The 27,645-nt window shown below is 36.7% G+C and overlaps 1 protein-coding gene across 5 annotated transcripts in view; it reads left to right on the forward strand.

The window, feature by feature from the left end:
- Positions 1-27,645, forward strand: part of ARB2A (ARB2 cotranscriptional regulator A) — a 398,527-nt gene that overhangs the window by 312,853 nt on the left and 58,029 nt on the right. Inside the window, exon 10 of one of the 5 annotated variants that reach the window (XM_074328742.1) lies at positions 769-909. The exons of the other annotated variants lie outside the window; for them this stretch is intronic. Within the exon in view, the coding sequence (XP_074184843.1) occupies positions 769-788 (20 nt within the window). The 3' untranslated portion in view covers positions 789-909. Of the gene's footprint in view, positions 1-768; positions 910-27,645 lie in introns of those variants that run through there. 5 annotated transcript variants of the gene reach the window in all.

Below are 27,645 nucleotides of genomic sequence, written 5' to 3' on the forward strand. Positions count from 1 at the left end.
CTGACCATCAGCTCTAATGCGTCTTTTGGAGCAAAAATTAATATCAGACCCAAGGTGCATTAGAGCTGATGGTCTGGCTAGGTCTTATTTTCGGGGAAACACGGTAGTTCCATGTGGCTGAGCTGAGAAGGCAGAAGTGGCACCGCTCTGTGATGACCTATTGGTCATGACCACTCCAACCTCATTTTTAACATTTCCATCCTAATCTACTTCCACACATAATGTACTTCTGCAGCAGTAAAAGATGTAAAAATCCAGAAGCAATTAACCAATGCAGGAGCTCAGAATCCACTGGGGTTTTTTTTCTTAGTGTTATAATTTAGAGCATTTGCTTCATAGATACTATCTCATCCTATGTTTCACATGTGAAAAAGAGACATTTGAAAAGGTCTCCAAAACCTAAATTAAATACATATATCAAAGTATTACCATAAATAGACAGTATATCTTTCTTTGGTCTAAAGAATGTACTTTCGACTTCATCAAGAAAAAGAAGATGCCTTGTGAATGGCTGAATGTACTGTGCACACTGACTCAGAATGTCAGAATCTTCCAAATAAATTGTTATTATGGAATAAGGCAGAACTTCAGCTCTGAATTTATATAATTCATTCCATTGTAGATTTTTTTCATTGAAGAATTCATTTCTCTGCCATAAATTGCACTGAGTATGAACAGCGAGTCATTTGAGGTTCATTGAAAATATAGGAGAACATCATGTTTCCTGTCCTTTTGTTAAACTTGGCATATTGATTTTTTTTTGCACAGCTTGCAGCACAGAAATGTGATATACAGCTATGGCAAGACAAGCTAACCACATGTGAATTTGTTAAGTACTGCTGGATTAGCAGAAATTGTCTGACTGTGCAAATAGCAAGATTTGACTTCTCCAGGAACTCTTTATGACTTAATCAATTAAAATAACAAGTTTTGATTTTATTGCCCGGAATAAATCATTAGCCAAACTCATTTTCTCCTGATCACTCATTTGTATGATGTTTCTATTCATTTTGTTTCTGTATTTCAAGCAAAGTAATAACTATGTCAAACTCGAACCAGAAGTTCAAAGTCAAATATAGGAGGATAAAGATGTAACAGTGTTACCTGTTATTTTAATAATTATTCATAAATTTTGTTAAGAACGACACTCTAGATTTTTATTTAAATTTGCCATTGCTTTTCTTTTTAATATCTTTTTAGTATTCATGTTTTTGTTCCTTTTAGGTCAAAGGGAGCAAGATTTGGATTTGACTAATACTTTTTACTGCATTTAAATACGTATAGAACCTTGTGGAAAGGGTGTCTCTGAAGTGGGATGGTTTGCTCTTTTCACCTTGTTAAACATCCTTCTTAAATATGTCCCTTACACAGTTCACCTTGCCTGAATTCAAAGAATAGAGATGGAGAGAGGATGAGCTACAATTCAGCAGAATGCATTCCCCATAGTTTCTTAGAAATGTTAATACCTTATCTATCAAGTTTGTAAAGTTGTCTGAGATCTTCTGGAAGCAGATAAACCATTGCATGGTTTTCTGCAGAACAAAACTGACAGTCTATCTAAAGCTGGGATATGTCCGAAATATCAGGTACATGTGACATGTTGTCACCTGCCTTTTAAGAAAATACTTTAAAACATCTCCATCTCTCTAAAGGTAGATTTGTTTTTTAACAAGCAGGATTTTTTCAAAATTTTTTTTCAAAACTTTCTCTACTTGTTTTCATTACTCTTAAACAGGTGGACATCTTATGAGATTGAACGCCAAATTTATTAGGAACAAGTCTTTTAAAATTATCTGGTAAAAGCACAAAGCTTGAGTTGTTCCTAATAAAAAAGGGGGAAAGGGTCAGAGCAAAGAAGAAAGTGCCACTGGTTTGTGTTAGGTGACACTGTGCCCTGCTTGTCTAATTTGATTACACAGAGCCCCTGAAGCCTCAGGCAAAGCTGATTTTAGCTATAATCAGCTTCTTAACCTTTTGAGAACTAACGTAAACACTACCTAGCGGTGGTTAATTATGTTGCTCTGCTACACACTACAAAGTGCAAAGGTAAGTGTAGAACTGCAGTAACACATGTTGTGACAAAATTTAACAAGATGACTTAAGGGGATTGCAACAGAACACAGTTCTGTATTTGTGATAAATTTTAAATGAATTAAAGAGACTCAAGGGTGCTTTTAAAAAAAATTTTAGCTATAGTTTTTGCTTAAGCTTTATCCATAAGTGCTGAACGTTCATGTACTACTTGTTTCCTTTTTGCTGTCCTCACATTTGTACTTTTCTCTGAAATCCTCGTTTGATTACACATGGGTTTTAGAAATACAAGCGTATTCATATACTTTCGTTTTCAGGGTAAACACAAGTGATTGCAATAGAAGTGATTCATAGAGGTAGAGTAAAAATCATCTTGGTTCACTTTTATAGAAAGTAAAAACTCATTAGCGGATGAATGGAATTTCTTTATAGTTTAATGGAATATTGTGGTTATATAGGCAAGTACCTAACTGTTTGATTTAAAACAGAAGCCCTTTATGCAGGAATCTGATGTGTCATATGGGAAATCAATATGTAAGGTGATTTTACTGTCTGTGGTTGATGTGACTCTGGTGTGGTGATGTGACTAATGGGGTAGAGAACCATAAAGATTGCCTAATGTATCTCCTCCAAGTCATATTTGCTGGGAAAACTCCAATAGGAATATTATCCAGAGTTAAGATTTGCAGGTGACCAGGAGAAAATACGGAGTCCTAAGCCATACCCCATATTGGTAGGCTTCTGTACCACAAATTTCATGCCCCCGCAAAAATTCTGAAGGGTAAAATCTAACGTTCCCCAGTAACACACGTTAGAAACACTGTGTGGAATTAGTTTAAAATGGAGGGGGTGGGGGAGGTTCATACTAAAGATTAACTATATATGTATTTAATCTAAGGTCAGTTCCTCATGAATAACATGAATATGCTACGAACTTATTATAGTGTAGTTTATGTTGTGGTTACAGTGAGCTTAAAAATCACACGTAAAGTGGATTTGGAGAGGTGGGTGTCATAAGACCTTTCATAGTTTCTGAAGCGTTGGGGAGCATTCACTGCCCAGCATGGATCTTTACCAAACTTGGCCATGGTAAAGAAAAGTGACCTCATTATTAGAGAACTTAAATTTGATAACATAAATGCCAGGTATTTTTAGAAGTTCAGGTGGGTTTTGTAGGCACATATGATCGCACTGTGGGATAAATGAAGCCAGATAGCAAATAACTGGGCATTTTTGGCCCCATGCAGAAATGTTTTAACTGAATTGTGTTCTTCTGTTTTGTAATCAGCTTATTAAAAGATACAATTATATTTCGCTCCCCCTCACAGCTGTAATAGGTACCTTTTAGACTAAGGGCTTTTTACTTCATGACACATATGACAAAAGTATACCACTCGTTCAGTGGGTGAGAGAGGACTCCTCAAGCACAGGTACACCAGCTCCAGCTGCCCTTGGTCCTCACAAATGCCCGAAGGACTAGAAAGGTCCCTAGGTCTGCACCACTATAACCCATTCAGGGCTCACATTGGGCTCATGGGTGGCTCATTAAAGGCAGTAACGCACTACGTCTTATGAGGTCTCTTCTTAGGAGGACCCATAGAAGAAATCCTTCCCAGAACTCAGTTCTTCCCTGAACAATTCTTTCTTTTTATCTTCTGGACAAAGAAAATGTATCATGTTATTCCAGTGGTTTCCAGACTTTACCCCACAAGAGCATTACTGAGCAGCCAACGCCTCTTTCCTATTACAGTTCAGTCAAAATTGTCTAGGGCGGGGGCCAGACATCAGCCTTTCTCAAAGATCCCTAGGTAACCTCCAGTGGTTCCTCAAGTTTGGGAACCACTGACAGACCAGTTGTGTTCCCCTCCTAGTTTTGTCCATTTAGAAGCTTAGAGCTAAATTTGCAACTCTCCTGTAGCAACTAAATAGGACTAATCATACCCATTCATTATTTTCTTATACATTTTTGCTTTTGCCTGACCTCTTCAAATGTTTTTATACTTTTTGTGTACTTTTATATTGTATCTATTTTTAATAGCATTATTGTAATGCTATAAAAGTAGAATTTACATACTATAAAATAAATCCATTGTAACCATACAATTCAGTAATTTTTAGCAAATTTGTAGTTGTGCAACCATCACCATAATCCAATTTTGAAATATTTCTATCACCTCAGAACCTTTATTTGTGCCCTTTTACAGTTAGCCTTGCTCCTACCTGCAGCCCCAAACAAGTAGTGACCTGCTATCTCAATAGATTTCCCTTTTATGAAAATACCACATTTATGGAGTCATACAATATATGGTCTTTTATGTCTGGCTTCTTTCATTTACAATGTTCGTGAGACTTATTCATGTTGTATCACGGAGCAGTGTTTCATTCCTTTTTATTGCTGAATAATATTCCATTGTATGGATATACCACATTTTTTTATCCATTTACTAGTCAATGGACATTTGAATTATTTTCAGTTTGCTGCTATTATGCAGAATGGTGCTATGACCATTCACATATGAATCAAGTCCAGACAAATGTTTTCTTTTATCTTGAGTATAAACCTAGAAGTGGAATTCCTGGGTCATACATTAAGTTTATGTTTAGCTTTATAAGGAGCTATAATACAAAACTGTTTTTCAAAGTGACTACACCATTTTACATTCACACCAACAAAGTACGAGAGTTCTAGTTTCTCCACATTCTCACCAATACTTGGTAATGGTCAGTCTTTTTGATTTTAGCCATTCTAGTAGGTGTGTGGTGTTAACTCATTGTGGTTTAATTTATATTTCCCTGGGGACTGCTTGATGTTGAATTTTTTTTTTTTATGTTGAATGTTTTCACCTGTGTATTAGCCACACATACATCTTCTTCAGTGAAATGTCTGTATTTCTTTTGCCTGTTTTTTAATCTGATGTTTGTCTCATTATTCGGTTGAAGGAGTTCTTTGTATATTCTGGATACAAGTCCCTTCTCAGATATGTGATTTTACATATATTTTATCCCAGGCTATGGCTTGTCTTTTCCTTTTCTTATGTTATCTTTTGAAGATCAGTTTTTATGAGTTCAAAATTTGATGAAGTTCATTATCGTTCTTTTTTCTTTTTCTTTTATGGGTCATGTTTTTGATATCATATCTAAATCTTTGCTAAATCCACAAAGACTATCCCCTATGTTTTATTATAGAAGTTTTATAGTTTTACCTCTTACATTTATTATGATTCATCTTGAGTTGATTTATTCATGTATCGTATGTGATAAGGATCTAAGTTCATTTTTTGTCATGTGCATATCTAGTTTTCCCAGCACCTTTTGTTGAAAAAACATCCATTCCCCGTTGAATTGCCTTGGACCTTTCTCAAAAATCAACTGACCATATGTAAGGGTTTACTAATAGACAACATTCTCTTCCATTGATTTACATGTCTGTTTTCATACCGGCACCATGCTGTTTTGAACACTGTAGCTTTATAGTAAATTTTGCAATTAGGTAGCATAATTTCTTCTACTTTGTTCCTTATTTAGATCATATTTAATTTTAGTTTTCTTGCACTTCCTTTGTTAAATATATTCCTAAGGATTTATTATGTTTGATACTATCATGACTGGCAGTCTTTTCTTAATTTTATTTTCAAATTCTTTATTGCTGGTATAAAGAGTTAAAATTGATTTTTGCGTATTGATTTTATATTCTCTAAGCTTGCTAGAACTTATTTATGAGATCTAGAATTTTCTGTGTAAAATCTTTATGATTTCCTACATACAGGACCATGTCATCTATGAATAAATATAATTTACTGTCTTTCTAATATTTATGCCATTAATTTCTTGTCTTGCTACACTATCTATAACCTGTACCTTGTTGATTAGGAGTATTGAAAACAACTCTGGATTCTGAATTTTTCCCTTGAGGGTGGTTGTTGCTGATATTTTTTCTGTTTATTCATTTGTATTTGTTTTGTTTTAAGAAACTTGCCTGCACTTAATCTGCACATCTGTCTCCCCTTCACAATGTATATGCATTGTGTGTGTTTTTTAATTCCTTTCTTTTTCTTTTTTTTTTTTTTAATTTAGGCTGGCTTTCTAGACATCACCCCTTTGCCTGCATAGTTTAATGGTCAGAATTTTTGTTCAATTGTACCAAGCCAGTGAGGCTCTATGGATGAATCTGTGTGTGAATTGCAGAGTATATTTAAAGTGCCTACAGTTTTTCAAGTCTACCCCAAGCTTTTATTTTCTGCTGGGCTTTCCTGTGACTTCTGTGCCAGCGCTCAGCCTCTCAGTCAGGAAAGATATGCCAAAGGTTCATCTCGGCCCTCAGTGGCTCTCTCATTTCCAGGATCTCCCTATTAAATTTCTGGCTAGTCATCTGGTCGGCCACTCACCCCAACTGAGATCACTACCTCAGTGTAGCAGGGCTGTAGGCATTTGTGGTTAGTTTCCCACCAAGGTTGCTTTATTTGTCGATAACACCATTGGGCATGGGTTTTCCTCCTTCTACTCTAAATCAGACCAGGCCCCTTCAGCAGCGAAGCTGCAAGTTTTCACAGCTATTCCTACCCTGGAAGCACTGACTAGCGACCTGCCCGCCACAGATTGCCACTCTTCTTAACCTGTAGTTCAGCATTTTTCATGAATACACACTTCTCAGTGTGATACTTGCTTTTGGTTGATTTCTAGAATGCTAACATTGTTGTACTTGACAATTTAGTTGACTTTCATAGCTGTATTTGGGGAGATTTGTCAGCCTCTTCTTCACTTGCCGTCTTTAGAAGTCCTGCCTGGGTTTTGTTTGTTTGTTTGTTTTTATAAGCCATAAACCCTTTTGGAACAAGATGAAACGTACATACATACATAAATGCAGAATACGATAAAAAGAAAAGTAAGTAAGGGTAAAAAATATATATTAATGGGAAAATAAATTACTTATGGAGCAACAATAATTTTTAACTCCTATGACAGATTTCTCCAGTGTGCATAGGAATAGAAGTTGTCTTGGTCGTACAATAGATAGTTTTACTCTGTCAGAAAAAACAAAAATCCAAATCACCCTTGGTTTCTTGTCATTGAGATGTAATATAAATAGAAAAAAAAGATGTGTATCTGGCAAAATATATATATATGTATATGTATTATATTTTACATATATATTTTACATATATGTATATATATGTATATATCCCGATATATAACCAGTGGATGAAAATGTTTTTGTTTTTTGTTTTATTTCATTTCAGTTTTCTCCCAAAGGTCAGATCCCAAACTTGTACAACTTTAGACTGTAGGAATTCTTTAGAAAATGTGCAGTGATAAAACTGCCAGATTGAAGGTTTCTTAAGTGCTACTGTCCAAAATCACTAGGCATACTTGAAACTAGTAATTCTTGTCAGAACATACACTCTCAGTGTGTGACTTTTATCTGCAGGTGGCAGAGCATATGTTTTAGCACGAAAAACCGTAAGGTGGCAGAGGGAGGATGTTTAATGTTTTGTAACCTATTTTTCTTTGTAATTTTTTTTTCTTGTAGCTGCTTAGTTATGGTCAGAAGCAGCCTAACTAAAATATTTTCAGATCTTAAAGGCTACGTTTAAATTAAGGAAAAATGGTTCCAAATATACTTGTGTCATTTGTTTTTATTTAATAGATAAATCGATATTATTAGACCGACATCTCCCATGAAAGAATACAGTGGTATCTTATGTAACTGAGAGAGTAGGTTCTTCTCTTCAAGTGGAGTTTCTGGTTAAATTATAGTTAACCCTTTACACACTGCAGTGACCTTTGTTTTTATCCTTATTATGGCAATCCATTTTCCTATCATGGGTAATAACTACTTAGGTATGGTTAGCAATTAGGTTTAGCTGGCAAATATCACTTAGTATTTTCTAACTACTGTATTTCTTACTACATGATTCGGAGTTATCATTCTGTGTCTTAATCATAATCAAGACAGAAATTACAAATTTAAACACTAACTGATTGGTAACATGTGAGAGCACACGCCCAGTGTGGTCAGATTTTCCAGTTTTCCCAAAGAAGCCAGAAATCTGTACAATTATTTGAAATATCTCTAATTTTAGTGTTGTAACTAACTCGAGTTTTCAACACTGTTACATAAGTCAAATAAAACAACTGCTATCCCGATCAGGCCCACAGGCAACCAGCTGGTGACCTCAGGTGGGGAAGAAAAGTCAGAGCCTGGTCTGACTACAGCCTGTGCCTGGGTTCCTGTCCTTTATCTCTTGCCCGTAAAAGAGTCTATAATGTGCTCCCCAAATAGTGGTCTTCATCGTTTCACTGTGGAATTCTGACATAGTGTGTTTTAATGGGAAATGCACTGAACTAGCCAAAAGCTTTGGTTCTGAGGCAACTAATATTTCTTAAGCCCTTCCTATATCAACCAAGCCCTGGTGTAAGCACGTTAGATGTGTTAACTAACACATTTAATTCTCATTTTGATTTTGCTTTTTAGAAGTTTTATAATGTTATACCAATCATTGAACTTCTATAGATGTTTCCCCACTTAAAAAGTTATAGGATTGTAAATATATTAGGATTGACCTAGACAATCTGCAGGAACTTTTTCAGGATGAAAACTCTTTCATCTGGAAAATAGGAGATTAGACCAGTGAAACAAAAATAATTGTCAACCAGACTACAGTGTTAATTTGCGTGGGTTTATAGCACATCATCACATATAACACAATAGAAATACATATACATATTCTTTAATTAATTTAAATTCCTTCAACAAGTATCATGCTATGAAGATTTCAATTAAGTTGAGAAAGAATTTTGGTGTCCACTAACCATGGGGTTAAAAAGGCCTGGACCTTATACTGGAGGAGCTTATAATCTCATTGAGGCAGGCAGCCTGCAACTAGAACTTAGATTACGGCATGAAATAGGTACCCAGATGAGGGTTACACACAGCAAGGCTTCACCTATTCCAAGGCTATCAGAATGCACTGTATGAATATGTGTGGTGTGTTTATGGAAGGCGAGACTTGTGGAAAGGGGAAGATTTGAATGGAAAAGTGCCCTTCAAGATGAAAAAATGTCTCAAAGTCAGAAATAAGAATCTTTTCATACCAAATAAATTGAAGGCAGGTTGCCTTCATAGTGCTTACAATATTATGTAATATACTATATAATACTATGTAATATTAGTGAAAAATTTTACAAAAGAAGTCAAGATAATTATTTTCATGCATTTTGTAACATTTACTGTATAATAAGTGGATAATAAAGAATGTATCCAAAGCAACTCTTGTGGCTTTGACAGAAAATACGAATACTTGAGGTACAGTTGTTGAATTATTTTGTTTGTAGCCAACTCTCAAATGGTTCAGGAGAAAAAGTTATGGACTAATGAAGTAAATGTGCCAAAATGTTGATAATTATTGAACCTAAGGGAAAGGTATATGGGCAACAACAGTACTCTTACAACTCTTATAGTTTAAAATTTTTTACAATAAAAGTTGGGGAGGGAATAAAAGAGTGGATAAAAGATTAATAAAAAAGTTCTCCAAATAACTTAAAGATCAAAGAATAAATCTAGAAAATACTAAAAATTGCACCATAATGAAAATACAAAAACTTTTTAGTATGGTTAGATTACTAAACAGAGAAATGTATATCCTTAAATGCTTATATTAAAAAAGAATAAATGCCAAAAATCAATGGCTTTTTTTAATTAAGAAAAATTAAGTACAAGTTTAAAATATATTAAAATCAAGTTTAATATCGTGATTATGGAATAGATATGTAAAGTAATTAGGGGCTTTATGAATATTTGGTAAGCTTGCTTCATTTCAAACTTCCCAAATCTTAACAAGTTGATCTTGCATTGCATCCTGTAGGCAGAATAAAACTGGCTGTTTTTTTGCAAATCAGGAAAGGTAAATGTAAACCAGTAAATCCCTTATTTTTTTTGACAATTGAAATCTCTACATTTTGGAAGATTTTGTTCACTTGTCTAAAGCAAAGCACAGTTGCTCAGCTTCTAGTAAATTTGGGGCACAGTAAATTTATTCCCTCATTTTTTTCCTTGTCTTATTATGCCAGAATTGTAAATATATACCATTCTAATATACTTAACTATCCAGATGGTTGAATAATTTCCCACTTCACTGAGGCAAGCCTAATCAAACATAGAAATTTTATGAGTCTTAAAAAGAGCACCTGTGGTACTATCCAATTTTTAATTTCAGCAGGAATTCATTTCAGTATTATCTTTCTTCACCAGAATTATAATAAATAAAATGAAAAAGAGTTCTGACCACATTTTTTCAATTGAAATAAAATTCATTTAACATAAAATCATCATTGTAGCCATTTAAATTGTACAATTCAGTGACTTCCGGTACATTCCCAACTTTGTGTACCCATTTAAGTAAGCAGCCACTACTCTGCTTTGTATCTTTGTGGATTTGCCTATTCTAGACATTTCTATAAATAGAATAATATAATATATGACTTGTATCTGTCTTCTTTCACTTAGCATAATGTTTTCAAGTTTCACCCATGTTATAGTATGTATCAGTTGTTCATTCCTTTTTATTGGCAAGTAATATTCTGTTGTATGAATATACCACATTTTGTTTATTTATCACTTGATGGACATTTGGGCTGTTTCCATTTTTTTACCATTATGAATAATGCTGCTGTGAACATTTATGTGTAAGTTTTTGTTTGAACACCTGTTTCCAGTTCTCTTGGTTATACACCTGGGAGTGGAATTGCTAGGTTATATGGTAATTTTATGTTTAACTTTTTGAAGAATCACCAAATTGTTTTTCTAAACATATTTTTAGTGTAAGGTTTTAAGACCAGTTTGTGGGAAGAGGACCTTATGAATTAAGAACTTCCAAACCCTCCCCAAGAAAGCTTAGCAAGTAATCTCAATTACAGAGTTATTTGAGTTCACGTCTTTTTTTAACATTACCAAGCATTTCTCTGCCAGCTTGAATTTTCATTGAAGTACTTTTATTCTATGCTTTCTGACCAATAGTTGCTTAATTTAGGAATATGAGGATGAGGGGTGGTAACTAGAGTTTGAGCCTTTGAAATACATACATATATTTCCCAATTTTTGTCTTCAGTTAAAGAAGATAAATACTTTACCAACAATTTAGAAGCATAATGTCAGGACATTTCAGACCCTAATCTGATGTGCCTTAAAATAGTTAATTAGTGAGGTATCTTCCAAGTGCTCAATAACTGTTTTAAATTTTCTAGTGTGTCCCTGAAAAAACATCAACAAATCTCCATTAGAATCCATGCCAAAGTATTTCTCCACAACTGCTAGCCCTCTATATTTAAATGTTTGCAATATTAAAATTTATGAGAAGTTTGAGAATTTCTTGAGAAATTAAAATATTGGTCCTTTTAAAATACTAAATGGTTTCCATATATGCTTTAAGGTTTTGGCCTATGATTCGCTTTCCCAAGGGAGCTGAAATATTTTCTACTTGGAATTAAGCCAAATCTCCCACTTGCATATATTCAACTTATGTTGCATGCATCCAAGTCCTGGCATTTGAATGGTCTTTTTCCTTCATCTGAACACTTTGTAAGTTGAAGAAAAATAACACTTTCCATTTAAAACTTGCCTCTCTCAGCTCCTTCCCCTCTTCACCCATAAGCAGATGTCTTCATACTACACACATACCTGCAATTCTCAGAGGAGAGCAGGCATCTTGGTATTTTCTAATTCAGGAAGGTTACCCTGAAGTACCATCAGCCCTAGGGATCCATGGAAGAGCTTCAGGGAGTTCCTTAAGCCCTTTGAAATTCTGTGTTGAATGGAAGGTATAGAGAGAGGAGTCATCGCTTGCTTATATCATATTCTCAAAGTGGTGTATGTGCCCCAGAAAGTTAAGATCTGGTGGTTCTAACAGTGGCCTGGAGAACAAAAGGGGGACGCACTTCCTGTGGTACCATGACACGTTGGATATTATGTGATTTAGGCACGAGTATGTTTCAGTCAGGCTGTCAACTGCAGAGGCAAAGTACCAGCAGTGCTAAGGCTGTGGCAAAGAATCAGCAACGCTGGGTTTGTAAGGTCGCTGCAGGTCACACTGCTTACCTGGACAGAAATAACAGAACCATTTTCTCCCTTTTGAATACTGGCTTTTCCCATCATCTTATACTTACAGTCCTTCTCATTTTAAGAAATAAAAACAGACCTTTAAGAAAACTCATCATTCTCTTTAATATTTTGTTGAGCTTCAGTCATATGCATATCCACTAGCAGGTATCCTTAAGCAGCTTTAGGGGAGGTGTCCTTCGCCTCCCTTAGCCGTTTTCTGGGGACCAGTAGGTCCTGTGGTAAGATGACACTGTCAGTACTATGCACTGACATTGGACGACTAGTTTAGCTTATTGCTTCTGGATGTCAGGTAGCCCTCAGTGACTCATTCAAAGCTCACCAGCTTTGCAGTCCCAGAGCAACAGGTAGACGTCAGGGTTTAGCTGGGTGATTAAATGGAGCTGCTGATAGGGAGCCGTTTTCAAGGGTAGATGCTCAGGAACCTGAAGATGGTTTCTAGGAATGGGTTAAGGAGTGTGGGAACGTTAGGGCACTGCGAGCACCAGACCACTTCCAGAGATGGAATAACCTGGCATAAGAGCAAGTGGAAGAGAGTCATGCTGTTATCCCCCCTCAAAATGTGACATCATCTTCCACCCTTAGGCCCCTGGTACTTAGACTATCTTCTCCAGCCACCAAAGTATTTCTTTTGACTACTAGATCACGTCATTCAGCTCTTTGAAACAGTTTTATTTCCCATTTGCCTCTTACTGATTCCCAAAAACTACTTGTGGTCCCACAGAAATATGTAGACACCTTCTTCAGTTTTAGTTTCTGTACTGTAGTCTTTACAAACAGCTGCCAATTCAAGAAGTCTATTCACAGAAGTGGAAGTCTTAAGAAAAGAAATGGTACTAAGATACAGGAAGCATCGTTAGCTTCCCCCTCCCACCCCCCATGTGTGAAGGGAAGACGAGATGAGAACTAACGCTGTGTGGACACCTGCTGGGTGCCATTCACTTTGTGTGTAGTCTGTTTACTCCTCGTGCTACCTCCTTGTAGCGAGTCTTATGATCGCCTTTTACAGGTGAACAAACCCAAGTTCATACAGTGTATAAGTTCTGAACCATTCTGCTTCCCACACCCACCAGAGAGCAGCAGCAGCTGCACAGGTTTGTGGAGGCAGCAGCCTGTGGAAAAGGGCCGGGAAATTTGTCTTTGAGCTGCACTGTGTATTTACAGATACATCGTGTATGGATTTAGGATAATTTGGGGGTAGGCTAAAGACCCTGCAAGCTATTCCTTGGTATTTCCTTTGAAGGACTGTGTGGGAGCTATTAAGGTCGAAATGAAGTAAGCAGCTAATAAATGGAGAATTTTTAATTTCTAATTTTTATTTAAACCATTAATGTTTTTCTTTATTCTAGTGAAATGTCACAAGTAAAAAAGTAGAGAACGTATTACAATTTTAACATGGTGGAAGGTAGAGCAACCATGATGGAGAAAAAATCCAGGGCAAGGATTAATAATTGAATAATGAAACTGTTAAATTTGAAAATCTCCTTGAACTTTGACAAAAATATATACAACAGATATGGGTCCAGATTCCTTTGATGCTTTCATCTGGGAATCTCAGGAAGTGAAAGGAGCATATTTAGAAAGAAACCTTAGAGCAACACTGGACTGAGAGTTAAGAGAATTAAGTTCTTTCCCCACTCCACCTCTGCCCACCCCCATTCCATTAGCAGTTCTGGCTCCCTCTTTCCTTCACTGATTCAAAAAATGTTTACTGAGCCCTCCTGTGTGTCAGATATTATTCTAGATGCTAGGGATTTGGCAGTGAAAAGGATAAACAAAATTCCTATAGCATAGGGCTTAAATTTTAGAAGAGAAAATAGGTAACAGATAGATGTACTGTGTTAGATAGTGGTGTTAGGGTGAAAATTAAGTAGGCTGAAGGGTGGGAGAGAGCCTGGTTGGGGTGCAGTGGCATATTTTAGATAGGGTGGTCAGGAAAGGCCTCTGAGAAGCTCCTTGGGTTGTCACTGGAGCTTTTAGGGCTCAGTCTCTTCATATGTAAAATGATAGCATTGCTAGGTGATCAGTAAATGGCTGCAAAATTCTGTCCTTTCTTTAAGGGATATATCTTTGTGTCAAATAATCCTTTGTATATATAAGTTATGGTCTTTGTTGTCCATTGATCTCAAAAATGTAATAAAAGTGTTCATTGATTCCCAGGGTTAATTCCATTTTACATTTGAGGAGTTTAAACTGAGAGTTAAATGCTTTCCTATAAGTTGCATAATAGTAAAACAAGGATTAGAGCTCTCAATTCCTGTCATTTCTCAGTCTGAAAATTCCTCCTCTGTATGCAATATAATAAGAAGTGGAATTGAAATGTCACAGCGGTTCAAAGTAGATTAGAGATGTGTAAGCTATGATAGGCTGAAATATTTACAAATAAGGAATTGGATAAGTATAACCCACTGCACTCATTTATGGTAGGCAAGTAAGCCATGTGATATGCTTTAAGCCAGTAAAATGGCAAATCTCCCCCCCAAACCCCAAGAAAATCTATAATTTTAATCAAAAGTTTGTTTCAGTCATTGAAATTCTATTATTGCTGCTTACAAACATTAAAGTCAATCAAAACATCAGTAGCTTTGCAAGATCAATATTTTTAATATGTTTGCATTGCAGTACTGCAGATTTTTGGCTAATGGATCGCACCCATATTGATTTCCATGGGAAATGTTAGTCTGATACTGAAATAATTTTTTTAAAAGGCACAGGGATTATTGGTTTAGAATTTTGAAGGAGATAGAAGTATAAAAATTGGTTATTGACTAAATTGCTTGGGGTGAGTGAACCTTGGGCACTTGCAATAAACTTGTAGCTTTCAGTCATTACTGACTACTACCTCAGTCCCTTAAACTGAAAATCAATCAATAACCTATTATAACAATGCAAATTGTGGTGCAATAACATACCAGGCATGTAAAAATCACATTTTATCAAAACAGATATGCATAAGCATATGTATGGGCGTATTGAAGACGTCTACTGAAACATAGTGATTGATTTTGACTTCAAGAATCCTGCTGAAAATAGTTCGAGTAGTGTTTTTAAAGAGATAAACTAGTACCAAATAACAGTAAAAAGAAGCATACAATTATTCTATGAACAATAATGAAAGTGCACACACTACAGCATGTCGAATGACAGATTCTCTTATTTTGATTCAGAGCAAAATTACAATTGTTACTCTGTTCTCAAAGCATTGCAATAATGTATGCAAGCATTAGATTAGATACAAACACATTCCCCACAATGTGAATCTAATGCACATTACATTCCTCATGTTTTTTAGCCTTTCGTTCGAACCATATTTTCATCTAGAAAGTTTCCTCTGTGTTTTCATTTGGTTACCATTATAAATTTATGAACTCTTTATCTCTCAGAGGCAATCTCATGTTTCAGAGAGAACATTTTTTAATGTCTCAATATAAATTCAGACCAGTATAATAGTTCTTAGAAATAGCAGTTATATATTTTGCTGTATATTTTTGTTTACTTAATTTTACAAATGGTGTTATTTATATATTATGGAAACATTTGCTTTTAGAGGAACATGGGATTAAGTTAAAAGAAAAGATAAAACTAAAATTTAGTAATCACAACTGTCGAATTTTTTTGTCATCTCTATAAGCCTGATCAATATTTTCCTTTGATAATAAGTTGAGCTCTCTTTATAAAGAGAAAATTAATCATGAATCCTTTCTTGCGTGAGGTAGTAGCACTTGTACAATATAGCATCGTCAGTCCATTTCAATTTAGTGTTAATCTTTCATTACCATTTTTGCCAAATTTCTTTCATCCTATTCTGACTTTGTAATCTTTGTCTTTATCTTTATCATTAAAACTAGCGTATCCCCCAAATTCAGTTGATGAAATCCTATTTCTTCCTATTCTGTTTGAAATTTATACCTGAATGTGACTTTTCTCAAACACTGTCTCCCACATCAGCAAGGCTATTAGGACATTCTGTTTTGATGGATCCAGCCTTCAGAATGATTTACTAGACAGGAAGCTTCACTGCTATGTAATGTTATGTATGTACATCATACCTGAAAATAACCCAGTTGTACATTGTAGATACTTACACGTAAGCTCTGTAAATGCTCATACAGCCTTTGCTAAATCATCAATGGCTTTCTGCTCTGGGTATTATTAGACGAGTGTCCATGGTCTTAAAAATGATCAGGTTCTAATTCCCTAGCTTGCTATTTCTACATTTTCACATTGCCCTTGCTATTGTTTATGTCTTTCTAAGAATTCCAATCATAATCTGTGTCACTTATCATTGTCAGGGAGTGTATTGTTGTTTCTTCAACATACAGAATTTGTGCAATCCCCAGTTAGAATTTCCAGTTGTCTAACTAATCAAGGAGCGAGGCATGATGAAAATGGGAAATCATTAGCTCTCAGAAACCCTACAGAGCAAATGCGTAGTTCTGCAAGGCTCACACCCCACTCCACACCCACATGTGCTTCTGCTCAGAGCTCATCTAGGCCACGGGTGCAATGTCTACTCAGGACAGTTCCCATCTGACACCTCTCTGGTAACCTGGAAAGAGACTTGTAATTTGTGATTTGCTCCATCACATCCCTGGTGTTTTTACTGACTCTAAGCAAAAGCCAAGCCAGCTTCTGTCTGTGAAGGGAGTATCTGAGAGCAGGGCTGAGACTCTAGAAGACAGATTTTTTAAAATTTATTTGTGGACCCTGGACATTTAACAAAATCTGTTGCACTCAATAGACAGCACTCAGATTAAGAAAAGGTTGTTCTCGGTTATTGAGAATGTCAGACGACAGAAGAAAGGATTCCAAAGAGCTGCTCCTAGTGCCAACGTGTTGTATTAATGGGTGAATGAACACCAGTGTCAGAAGTTCATACCACAGTATGAACGAGATTATTTCATTTTAATTTTTCAACAAAACAGACTTGCTGCATTCTAAGTCATGCTGATAAAAACTCATTCTAGAATCAAACTATTCAGGCAGTCTATACCAAGACTTACCTATAAGCAGCTAGAAAATACCCAGTAGTCTTTATTCATTAACGAATTTTACACAGGCATGCTGCTCAGAGTCTGTAAGATAATGGTTAAGAGTGCAGACTCTGGAACCACACTGCCCGAGTTTGTATCCTTTCTCTGCCACTTTCCATCTCTGTGACCTTGGACAAGTTGCCTAACCTCTCTGTGCTTCTCTTCCTTCACTTGTAATCTGACAATAATAAGGCTTCCCTCGTAAGGTGTTGTGAGGGGTATCTGTGAAGCATTTATTACTCGATTTTATATACAGTCTGTTCTGATGCCTGTGCTGTCAGGAGCAGGAAATAAAAGACTAATATTTGTTCATTTTCTCTCTAACCTGGGAGAGGTACTTCCATCTTGTCTCTGTGTCACTCTCCACCACTCGACCATAGTGTGTATTACTGGATAGTATCTATTTACTTGCCTCAGCCACTTCCATTAAACTGTAAGCTTCCGGAGGACAAAAACTATGTTTTCATCATTACTGCATCAATGCCTAGCATATAGTTTGCACTCTACCAATAATGATTAGATCAATGTTAAATAGAATATAATAAAAGAAGTGTCAGAAGTATTTACCATATTCATCTGGAGTTTTGCTTTGACTCTGTTACTGTCCTGGTCCCACAGAGACTGGCGTAGTGATTTATGTCCACTTCTTTGCACTGGCCTCTGCCTAGAATGTTCTACCTTTAGACAACCACAGGTCTCATCCGTTTCATTTCCTTCAGGTGTTTATTCACATGTCACCTTCTCAATGATTCCTATCCTGACTGTCCCATTTAAAATTGTATCTCTGCCACTTTTCCTCTCTGTCTTGTTTTTCTGTAGCGTTTATGACAGTCCAACCCTCTATGTATTTGAGCAATTTGTTATGTTTATGATTTGTTTCTGGCCTCCTCTGCCCGTCACTGAAATGGAAGCTTTGTTGGTTTTGCTCAGATCTCACTCCAGCACGTGGCACGAAGTAGGCAGGCATTTTTAACATGTCTGTTGAATTCATTAATAATTCCAATGCACTGGGGCTCCCAATTTCGAAATAAGTGAAAGCAAAGATACAAGTCAAGGCTAATCAACAAAATTAGAAACAAGAAACCTTGAGTTCCTTCCATCTGGAGATCAGTCATATGTGGGTTTTGACTGTGCTGAATATTCATACACTTCACCTCCCTCATCCTTTTAACCCAGCCTCCAAATCCTAATATTCTTCTTTACCAAAATATCCCTCCAAGGGTCACTCAAGAATATATTGCAAGTTATTTTATAAAATAATATATATCTGAGATTATGTCTTTTATATGGGGTCCCTGTGCTAGAGGCATTTTTTTTAATGGTTAAGCCCTGAAGCAAACTGCTTCTTTAAATATGTGAATATGAACTTTCCATAGAACGTGAATGCCGAATCTCTGTAAGGTTTTAATTAAGAGTAATTAAAATATCTATATTAAAATATATTTCATTCTACCAGTTTAGTAGGGGTTTTATTTAAGTAAAAAGTGTTGTTGGTTTTGTTTGGTTTGGTTTGGTTTGGTTTTTTTAACATGTAACAGCATAAAATGCCACATCACACCAGTATCAGCAGGGAAAATGTGTTGTGCTAAAGTGGTAAGAAGCAAAGTGATTTATAAATTAATTCCTTTCATCATTTTTTTAACTTTATTACATGTATTGGGGTGACATTGGTAGTAAAATTACATAGGTTTCAAGTGTACAATTCTGTAATACATCATTCTGTATATTGCATTGTGTGTGCACTACCCAAAGTCAGTTCTCCTTCCATCACCATATATTTGATCCCTTTTCTGCCACCCCTCTCCCTCCTTTCCCTCTGGTAACCAACCTACTGTTGTCATTTCCTATAAGGTTTTGTTTGTCCTGTTTGTTCATTTGTTGCTTTCAGTTTTATGTCCCACATATGCGTGAAGTCATATGGTTCTTGACTTTTTCTGTCTGACTTATTTCGCATAGCATGATAATCTCAAGATCCATCCATGTTGTTGCAAATGGCAGTATTTCATCTTTTCTTATGGCGGAGTAGTATTCCATTGTGTATATATACCACAACTTCTTTATCCAGTTGTCTATCAAAGGACACTTCGCTTGTTTCTATGTCTTGGCCACTGTGAATAGTGCTTCAGTGAACATAGGGGTACATACATCTTTATGAATAAATGTTTTTAATTTTTTGGGGTAGATTCCCAGGAGAGGGATTCCTGGGTCATCTGGAAACTCTATTCTTAATTTTTTGAGGAACCTCTATACTGTTTTCCATAGTGGCTGTACCAATTTACATTCCCACCATCAGTGGATGACGCTTCCCTTTTCTCCACGACCTCCCCAGCACCTATTAATACTTGTCTTGTTTCTAATAGTCATTCGGACAGGTATGAGGTAGCAACCCACCACCTCCCTGCAATTTTTTTTATTAAAAAAATATTATTAAGATTAAACTTGCACTTTGGTGGTTATTTAAATTCATTAGGAAGGCATCAAAAAACAAATTGAATGAGTAAATTATATAGGAAGTAGAAAGAAGTTGTATGTGAGAAAACATTTAAAAGTATAAAGGCTCTGTCATACATGAGGTGAGATTTTCATTCAATTTGTTGTTTGTAGGATTATCTAGCTACTTAGTGGTATCATAAAATGATTTAAGTGAGTTTGGATTAATAAGAAGGAAAATTTTTAAACAAAAGCTTTAAAACTAAGTGATTGGTCACTCGGATGGTCAGGAAAGCTAGGTGCCATATACCAAAGCAAGGTAACTTCCAAGAGTTTGTAAACGGGAGAGATACATAGAAAACATCAAAACCCAAAGGGAAGAGCAAACAAATGAGAGAACCAATAGTAATTATGACAGATGAAACGAAGCCGTCTCATAGTACAAGATTTGAAAAGCACACAGGTATGAGGATGAAAAGAGCTCAGTAAATGCATAAATAGAGAGATGGATTATCCTCTTTCTCAACATAAAGGAATATCTAGCCAAATATCTCTTTTTAAATAAGAAAGTAATATGAAGATAGAAGAGCTGTGAGCCTGGCAGGTATTGTAGTATTTTTCATTCATATTTTCCCACCAAAAAAATTTTGATTCACATTTTCCCACTTTCTCTCACCACTGCATTCTCCATATTAGTCTCTCTATACCAGTGGTAAAATATAAATATCTAGAGTGTGTAACATGTTGAAATAATAACATCCTCATCCATGAAACAATATTTATTGAGCATTTACTATGTGCACAGCACATTCTGCTCTTAGTAAAATAAAGGACGGTAGAAAGAAGATACAAATTCATAAATTTAATGATTCAAGTAAAAAGGAATAAGGATCATAAGGGGAGGTATTGACATAAGTAATAGAGAAATTTGGAAAAGGGCATGATTCTATCTAAGATCCAACAAGACATTCAGTGATTAAGGAGGGGAGGTTCGTTAAGCTGAACGTTGAAAAATGGAGGATTTGAAGATTCATAGAGAGGAAGAGGAATATTTCAACTGGGATTATCAACACGAGCAAGGGCTTGAAAGTATAGAATATGTTACATAAGCATTGACAATAGCAAGAAGGGCATTTGGTAAATGTGTCATGAGTGTGAATGGAGAATAAGGAAAACAAAGTTATAAGTTAAATGGGAATGAGTTGACAGAGAACATTAAATGATAGGCTAAGGAGGGTTTTGTTTGTTTGTTTGTTTTAATTTTATTTTCTTTAAGACCTGGGATCAAAGGTTTTTGAGGGAGGAAATGAACTGTCAAAACTATTTCAGAAACATTGATCTAGCACCTAGGAGTAAAATACAGAGGGTGCCAAAAAAATGTATACACATTTTAAGAAAGGAAAAACTGTACTAAAATTGTAATACTCAGTATATACCGATAACAAAAGATGAATACAACTCATGTGTATACATTTTTTTGGCACCTCCAGTATATTGAGAGGGAAAGGCTGAAGATACGGAAAATGCTGTTCAGAGGTCATTATTGAAGTGCCTGCAAAAGATAATGAGGTCTAAATGCAGGTGGAGAGAGTGAAAGTAAATACCGTGTTTCCCCAAAAATAAGACTGGGTCTTATATTAAGCTTTGCTCCAAAAGATGCATTAGAGCTTATGTTCAGGGGATGTCATCCTGAAAAATCATGCTAGGGCTTATTTTCTGGTTAGGTCTTATTTTCAGGGAAAAACGCTAGAGGGGATAGAATCCAAAGATCCACAGGCACAGAATCTATGTGACCTGGTCATGGAGTCATCTTAAGTTTTTTCTTCAAATAGGGCAGTTAGTTATTTAGTGGAATCACTGAAAGAATGGCACACAGGACAGGGTAGTTTTAGTGGCGTTTCAGAAAAGATTTCATGCATGGAGATGCCTACAAGTCAAGATATCGCACTGGCAGACCAAGAACAGCTTTAAGACACCGGGCATTGGATAAGCTGATAGAGAAGAAGAAAGAATAGAAATTAGGACTTGAAATTAAACTTCTTACATTCAAACTTTATATATTTTTAAGTTATTTCAGGATTCAGATAATCTTGCTGTCTTCTAAGATTACTAAATTGTTAGGATACTTTCTTCTGGAACTCAATGTTTGGTTTTGCAGAACAGAGTTATCCCAGAGCCTTAGTAGAGAGGAGGTGACATAGATTGAATGATGATTAAATGGGAATAATCTGATTTTGATGGGGAATGTTGGGTAAATAGTAGACTAGGTTTCCATAGTCTCTTCTGATTGGATACCACAGTGACTACATTCCAACTATGTCAATTTAGTAATAAGTGCTGCCATTTGCAATCTGCGTTATTGCAAAGTATCATTCTGATATGTTTGCACTTACTTTTTGTCTCCTCATTATACTCCAACTTATGCTTTCTTAGGAGGTGAAGCGTAACTTAATCTATTTGTTTACACAGTAGTTTTATGTCCTCATCCATCCAGGAAATAAGCACACTGAAGGAAGAATAAGCTTTTGAAAAGCCCCCTCAAACATTCATCATTTTTTGGTGATGATTTTGAAACTTAAGAGAAAAGTAAGGGTGTTACATTGGCTTTGGAGGGGCATTTAGTAAAGAGGCATTTGGGGAGTTCTTTAGTAGCCCAAACCACTTCCAAGTAATGCTCAAAACATCTTCACAACGTATGCAAAAGCTCAGATATGTATCGATTTTAGCGTTCTGGTGATCTATTTCTGCACAACAATCCATCCAGAAACAGTGTCCTCAAACAATAACATATTATCTTTCATAGTTCCATGGGTTGACTGAGCTCAGCTGGGAGGTTCTTGCCTGGGATTTCTCATATTGGGGCTGGAGTCATCTGAAAGGTCACTGAGCTGACATCCAAAGTGGATCATTCACATGATTTAGAGTCGATGTTAGCTGTTGGCTGGGGACTCATCTGGGGCTGTCTCCTGGAGCACAACACGTGGCCTTTCTGTGTATCGTGGGCTTCCTCCAGCAAGTGCTGATTCTAAGAGGGAACATCCAACAAGAAAGTAAGTATTCCAAGAGTCCCAGACAATAACTGCAAAACTTATGACATAGCCTCAAAAGTCAGGCAGTGTCACTTCCACCATATTCTGTATTCAAAAAGAAAGTCATGAGGCTAGCCCACGTTCGGGGGAAGAAGTATACAAGGGCATTCATATCATGAAGCATGGCTCAAGATGGGGATGGATAGGGGTCGGGGAGAGGAAGTACCTCTCTTTGGGAACTGCTACCACACACAGTAAAACAATCAAGCAGGATTATCAGGGGGAAAACAGACCAGTATCCCGTAGATATGGATATCAGAGAATGATGTTTCTGCCTCTGGTGGAGTTGATGGTCCTCATTTACTCCCTTCAGGGGAAGTTATTCTAAATCTCTTTTCCTAGCTCCATTTCTTTAAAGGTCCTCAGATCCTTTATCAGTAGACCTAAATGTCTCCAAACGTGTCCAGACATGGTAACATATGAAACATTTTTCATATTGTATTGTTTCTTTTTATCCCTTTGCCTTTGGTCCTTCTACAAGATTGAGCATAGGCAAGGTACCATTTTATCATCAAGGTTCATTCACCTACCATTAATTTAAGTACAGTATGCTTGTCACAGGACCCACAATGAAACATAAGTCAGCTTTTGCTCTTAAGGTACAAACAAACCAAAAGGAGAGAAACGCCTGTATTGACTAAGGTAAAGAAAGCTAAGTTGCGAACAACAAAAACAAAAACAAAACAAAACAAAAAAAACAGATATATAGAGACACATGTTTATGTCTCACACATAACAATCCAAGGTCAGCAGTCCAGATAGGCAGATGGCCCTGCCCCACACAGCCAGGTTCAGGGACCAGGTTCCTTCCATCCTGTTTCTCTGCCATCCCCCAGGCAGTATTGTCATCTGCATGGCCGCAGCTGGGTTGCAGGTTCATCAGTATTCTGGATCACAGAAAGGGGGAGATAAAAACATGGCAGAGTCATACACACTTCCTTAAGAAAATAGCCAGAAGTAGCACAAATCAATTTCATACTAGTTGCATTGGAAAGAACTTAGTCAAATGGCCACACCTAAGTGCAGGGAGTGCTGGGAAATGTAACGTGTTGGGCATCCATGTGCTTTGTTACAATTGTTTTAGCAAAGGTTTTCATAAACAGTTAGCAGTCTCCACAAAAGCATGTAAATAAATCATTACAAAGCAATGTGATAAGGGTTACACTAGATAAACATACAAAGTGCTATAAATGCACAGTGGGGAATCACTAGCTTAGCTTGAGTGTTTAGGGAGGGTTTTCACAGGAAGTAAAATTTGAACTGTTTCCAAAAGTAATGACTAGAGAAAAATAGGGCATTCTGCACAGAAAAGAAAAACAGATTTTTTTGCCGAGGTATAGTACAACAGAACAGTGTGACATGTTCAGGGAATGGCAAAAATTTAGTATAGCTTAGCACAAGAGTTCATGAGATGAGGAGTTATAGAAAAATGAGGTCCATAAGATAGAGGGGGTCCTGATAAGACGTAGCTTGGACTTTATCCTCTAGGTATAGTGGGGAGCCATCAGAAGTTTGTAAGTTTGGCACTGGCATGATCAGATAGGTGGTGAGGATAGACTGGAGGAGAAGAGATTAAATGAGAGGAGACCAGTTAGCATATTTCAAGATGGGTGGGAGAGCATGATGAGAATTAAATCAAAGTCATTATCATGGAAATGGGAGAGAAAGGAATAGATGCTAGGGACGATGACTCACTTGCTACTTAGATGGGAAGGTTGAGAAAGAGAGATGAGTGCTTCCTCCGTTTGCAAGGTGGGTGATTGATGATGCTATTAACCAGTACCAGCCCAAGAAGAGAAAACAAGTTTCCTCAGGGTGAGATTTTTCATTTGTTTTTGGACATAAAGAATTTTGGGTATCTACCAGATATGCACATTTCTGACCCACTTTTGCTGGGCTTGAGGATAAGGAAAAGAGCAGAGGTTGAATCTAAGGACTGACTTGACTCCAAATAAATATGTTTAGTTTTTAATTAAGTGAACAGCTATCTGGGACAATGTTTTTTCTTAGCAATAAGGGGAACCAGTTTGGCCTAGTCCAGTCTGTGACACTAAGACTTTTAATGATGCATCATCCCTTTTACAATACCAGAGTAATGCATGCAGTGCCATGGGTTTTGACACAATACTCATTCCCTTATGTTCAGCCACTCTGTACCTGCCACGTGCCAGGTCCTGTACTAGGTGATAAGGTCATATCTGGAAAGCAAAAAACAGTCACTGCTCTCAAATAACTAAGGCCTGAAAAATGTAAGAGTTAGCCATTTCTGGTTGGTGAGGGGGGAATTCTCTGTAGCGGGTGAAGGTGAGGGTGCAAAAATAGTTTTCCAGGTTCCAGGCAAAGACAAGAGAATACATTGTACATTTGAGGTGTGAAGAAAATCCAATATTTCTGGAGAGTACATGATTGTAGGGTAGTAAAAAGAAGTGAGGCTGGAGAGAGAAGTGGAAGCGAGCTCATGGAGAGCCTCTCAACCTTGTAAAAGAACTTGGAAGGAAGGAGTCTAAGAAAGGGAATGTAACATGATTAGATTTTCATTTTTCAGTGAACATTCTAGCTGTGATAAGGGGGAAGTATTGGAGGAGGATGGGATGACGAGGGACTAAAGCAAGACTAGCTAGATTATGATAACCTGGGTGAGGCCACAGAGATGGAGAACATATTTGGATGTGAGGAGAGCCACCAGGGCCTGAACTAATGGGTGATAGAATGGAAAGCATCAAGGCCGACACCTGGGTTTTAGTTTGGGCAATTGTATGGATATTCTATCATTAACAGAGAAAATGAAAACAGGAAGAGAAACATATTTGTGAGAGAATTATGAGTTCAGTTTTGACATGCTGAGTTTACAGTGCCTTTATAGGATTTCCCAGTAGAAATGAACAGCTATCTATTAGATATATTGACTGAAGCTCAAGAGATAGACATTTGCAAGTGATAGGACTGGTAAAGCCACCCTAGGAAAACATATTCCATGAGAAGCACATTATTTGCTGGTGCAGCAAGGTCCCTGAGCAGCCACAAAGAAAGAGCCACCAGAGAACGATGGAGCCAGAGGAAAGGAATCCAGGGGAAGAGAATGCTCTGAGCCAGAGGGGCAGCCAGCAGCATCAAATGCTGTTAAAGTTCTCATATATATAGGGGGACACTAGAAAAGTAAAATTGTTATTAATTATTTTAATCACTGCCAATCTACAAAAAAATCTTAATTAAATTTGTCTTTATTTGATAAGCAGGAAGGTTGAACATATTTTTATATAATTATTGCCTATTTATATCTGTCTTATAAATTACCAGGTCTATTTTTAATTGAGTCTTTCATTTCCTTATTGATTTGTAGGAGTCCTTTATAAATGGTGGCTAACAACCCTTGTTATATGTGGTATATTTTTGCTCAATTTACCTTTTATCTTTTTATTTTGCTTATGAGTATTTTTTTTTCCATGCAGAAGGTTTTAATTTTTATGGAGCAAAGAATGTCAATCATTTTTTCTATAGTTTCTGGTCTTATTGTTGTGCCTTAAGTCCCACCCCACAATTACACACAAATTCTTTAATTTTCTTTTAGTGCCTTCACAGTGTTTTTGAACTTTTAAATCCTAGCATCTGGAGAGTTGTCCAGGATTACATAAGACAATGGCTGAGCAGTGCTGAGGGCCCAGTTGTGGTTCATGATGATTTGTTTGTAGGGACAACAATCTGTTGGCCAGAGAGAAGCCAGTCAGCTAGGGTTCCTCCGACACTGGGGTTTTCCAGCCAAGTGCACTTAATGGACAAGGGGGCAGGCAGTTTAGGAAAACATACTGAAATGTTGGACCCTGGACTCTAAGCAGTTAAGGGAAGAGAAAACAGGAAAAGGCCAATAGGGAAAGAAAGAGAATGTACTAGAAGCTCCATAAAAAATGTTTTGAGTTTGGAACAGGATTGGTTGGATAATACAGTTAAACAGATAGGAACCTGTGGTCAAATTGGGGGAATGTTTAAATGTATTATTTTAGCAGAGTGCTGCAATGTCAAGTTAAATGTTAAGAACCAGCAGTGGAAGTGGAGTGGGGCAGTGAAGATCGAGGAATGGAGAGCTTGGAGTACTGGACAGGTTGTTCAAGTGAATGTTGGAACCCCCAAGACTTGGATGAAGAGAAACATCCTTTGAACATGTAGGTCTTCTCTCACCAACACCTTGGGCAACTTCATTTATCTTTAAGAGACCCAGTCCCAGTTGCTAAAGCACAAAAAAGTCAAAGCTCATTAGAAATCAGTAGCAAAGTCAGAATCAGAACCATCCACCTTCCTGCTTCTGGTGCAGTATTCAATGGTTGGTTGGTTGGTTGGTTGGTTGGTTGGTTTTGTATGTGAAAGCAACTGATAATATATGTAAAGTACTTAGCTCAGTGCCTAACACATATTATTAGCCAATTCATTATAACAATTATTATGATATTACAGGAAGATGATTTATGTTTTAAATTGGTGTTTGTTTAATAGTCCTTTCAAGTTTAAGGTTTGGAATTTCAGCACCTCTAGCCCTGCATAAAAATGACCAGGTAGCTTCAGTGTGATATTGTTTCTGGAATCCCCAAGAGGTTTGGAAATGCATCTGAGAAGCAATTAGAGCCCCATATTCAAGCAATGGGAAAGTAAAAAGAGACAAGGAAGGAAGGAAAGAAGAAATTAGAAGGAAGTTTTTAGATTATACACTGGTTAGTTTTCTTTCCTCTCACCCTGACACCTTTGCTCATTTGGCTTCCTGAGCCACACCCTAAGAGATCAGCGGTAAATCCTGTCTGAGGCCCAGGATCTGCCTTTTTAACGAGTGAGTACCCCTGGTTTGGCTTACAGTGTACCCGCTCATGCTTGAGAACCCCTGACGTTAGCTTTTAGGCTCGGCAGTTCTTTTTCCAATATATTTGTGGGAGACAGTGTGATGAAGAGGATAAGGGTTTATGGATAT

Source organism: Rhinolophus sinicus, linkage group LG03 (genome assembly GCF_036562045.2).
Source record: "Rhinolophus sinicus isolate RSC01 linkage group LG03, ASM3656204v1, whole genome shotgun sequence".
Classification (NCBI taxonomy): Eukaryota; Metazoa; Chordata; class Mammalia; order Chiroptera; family Rhinolophidae; genus Rhinolophus; species Rhinolophus sinicus.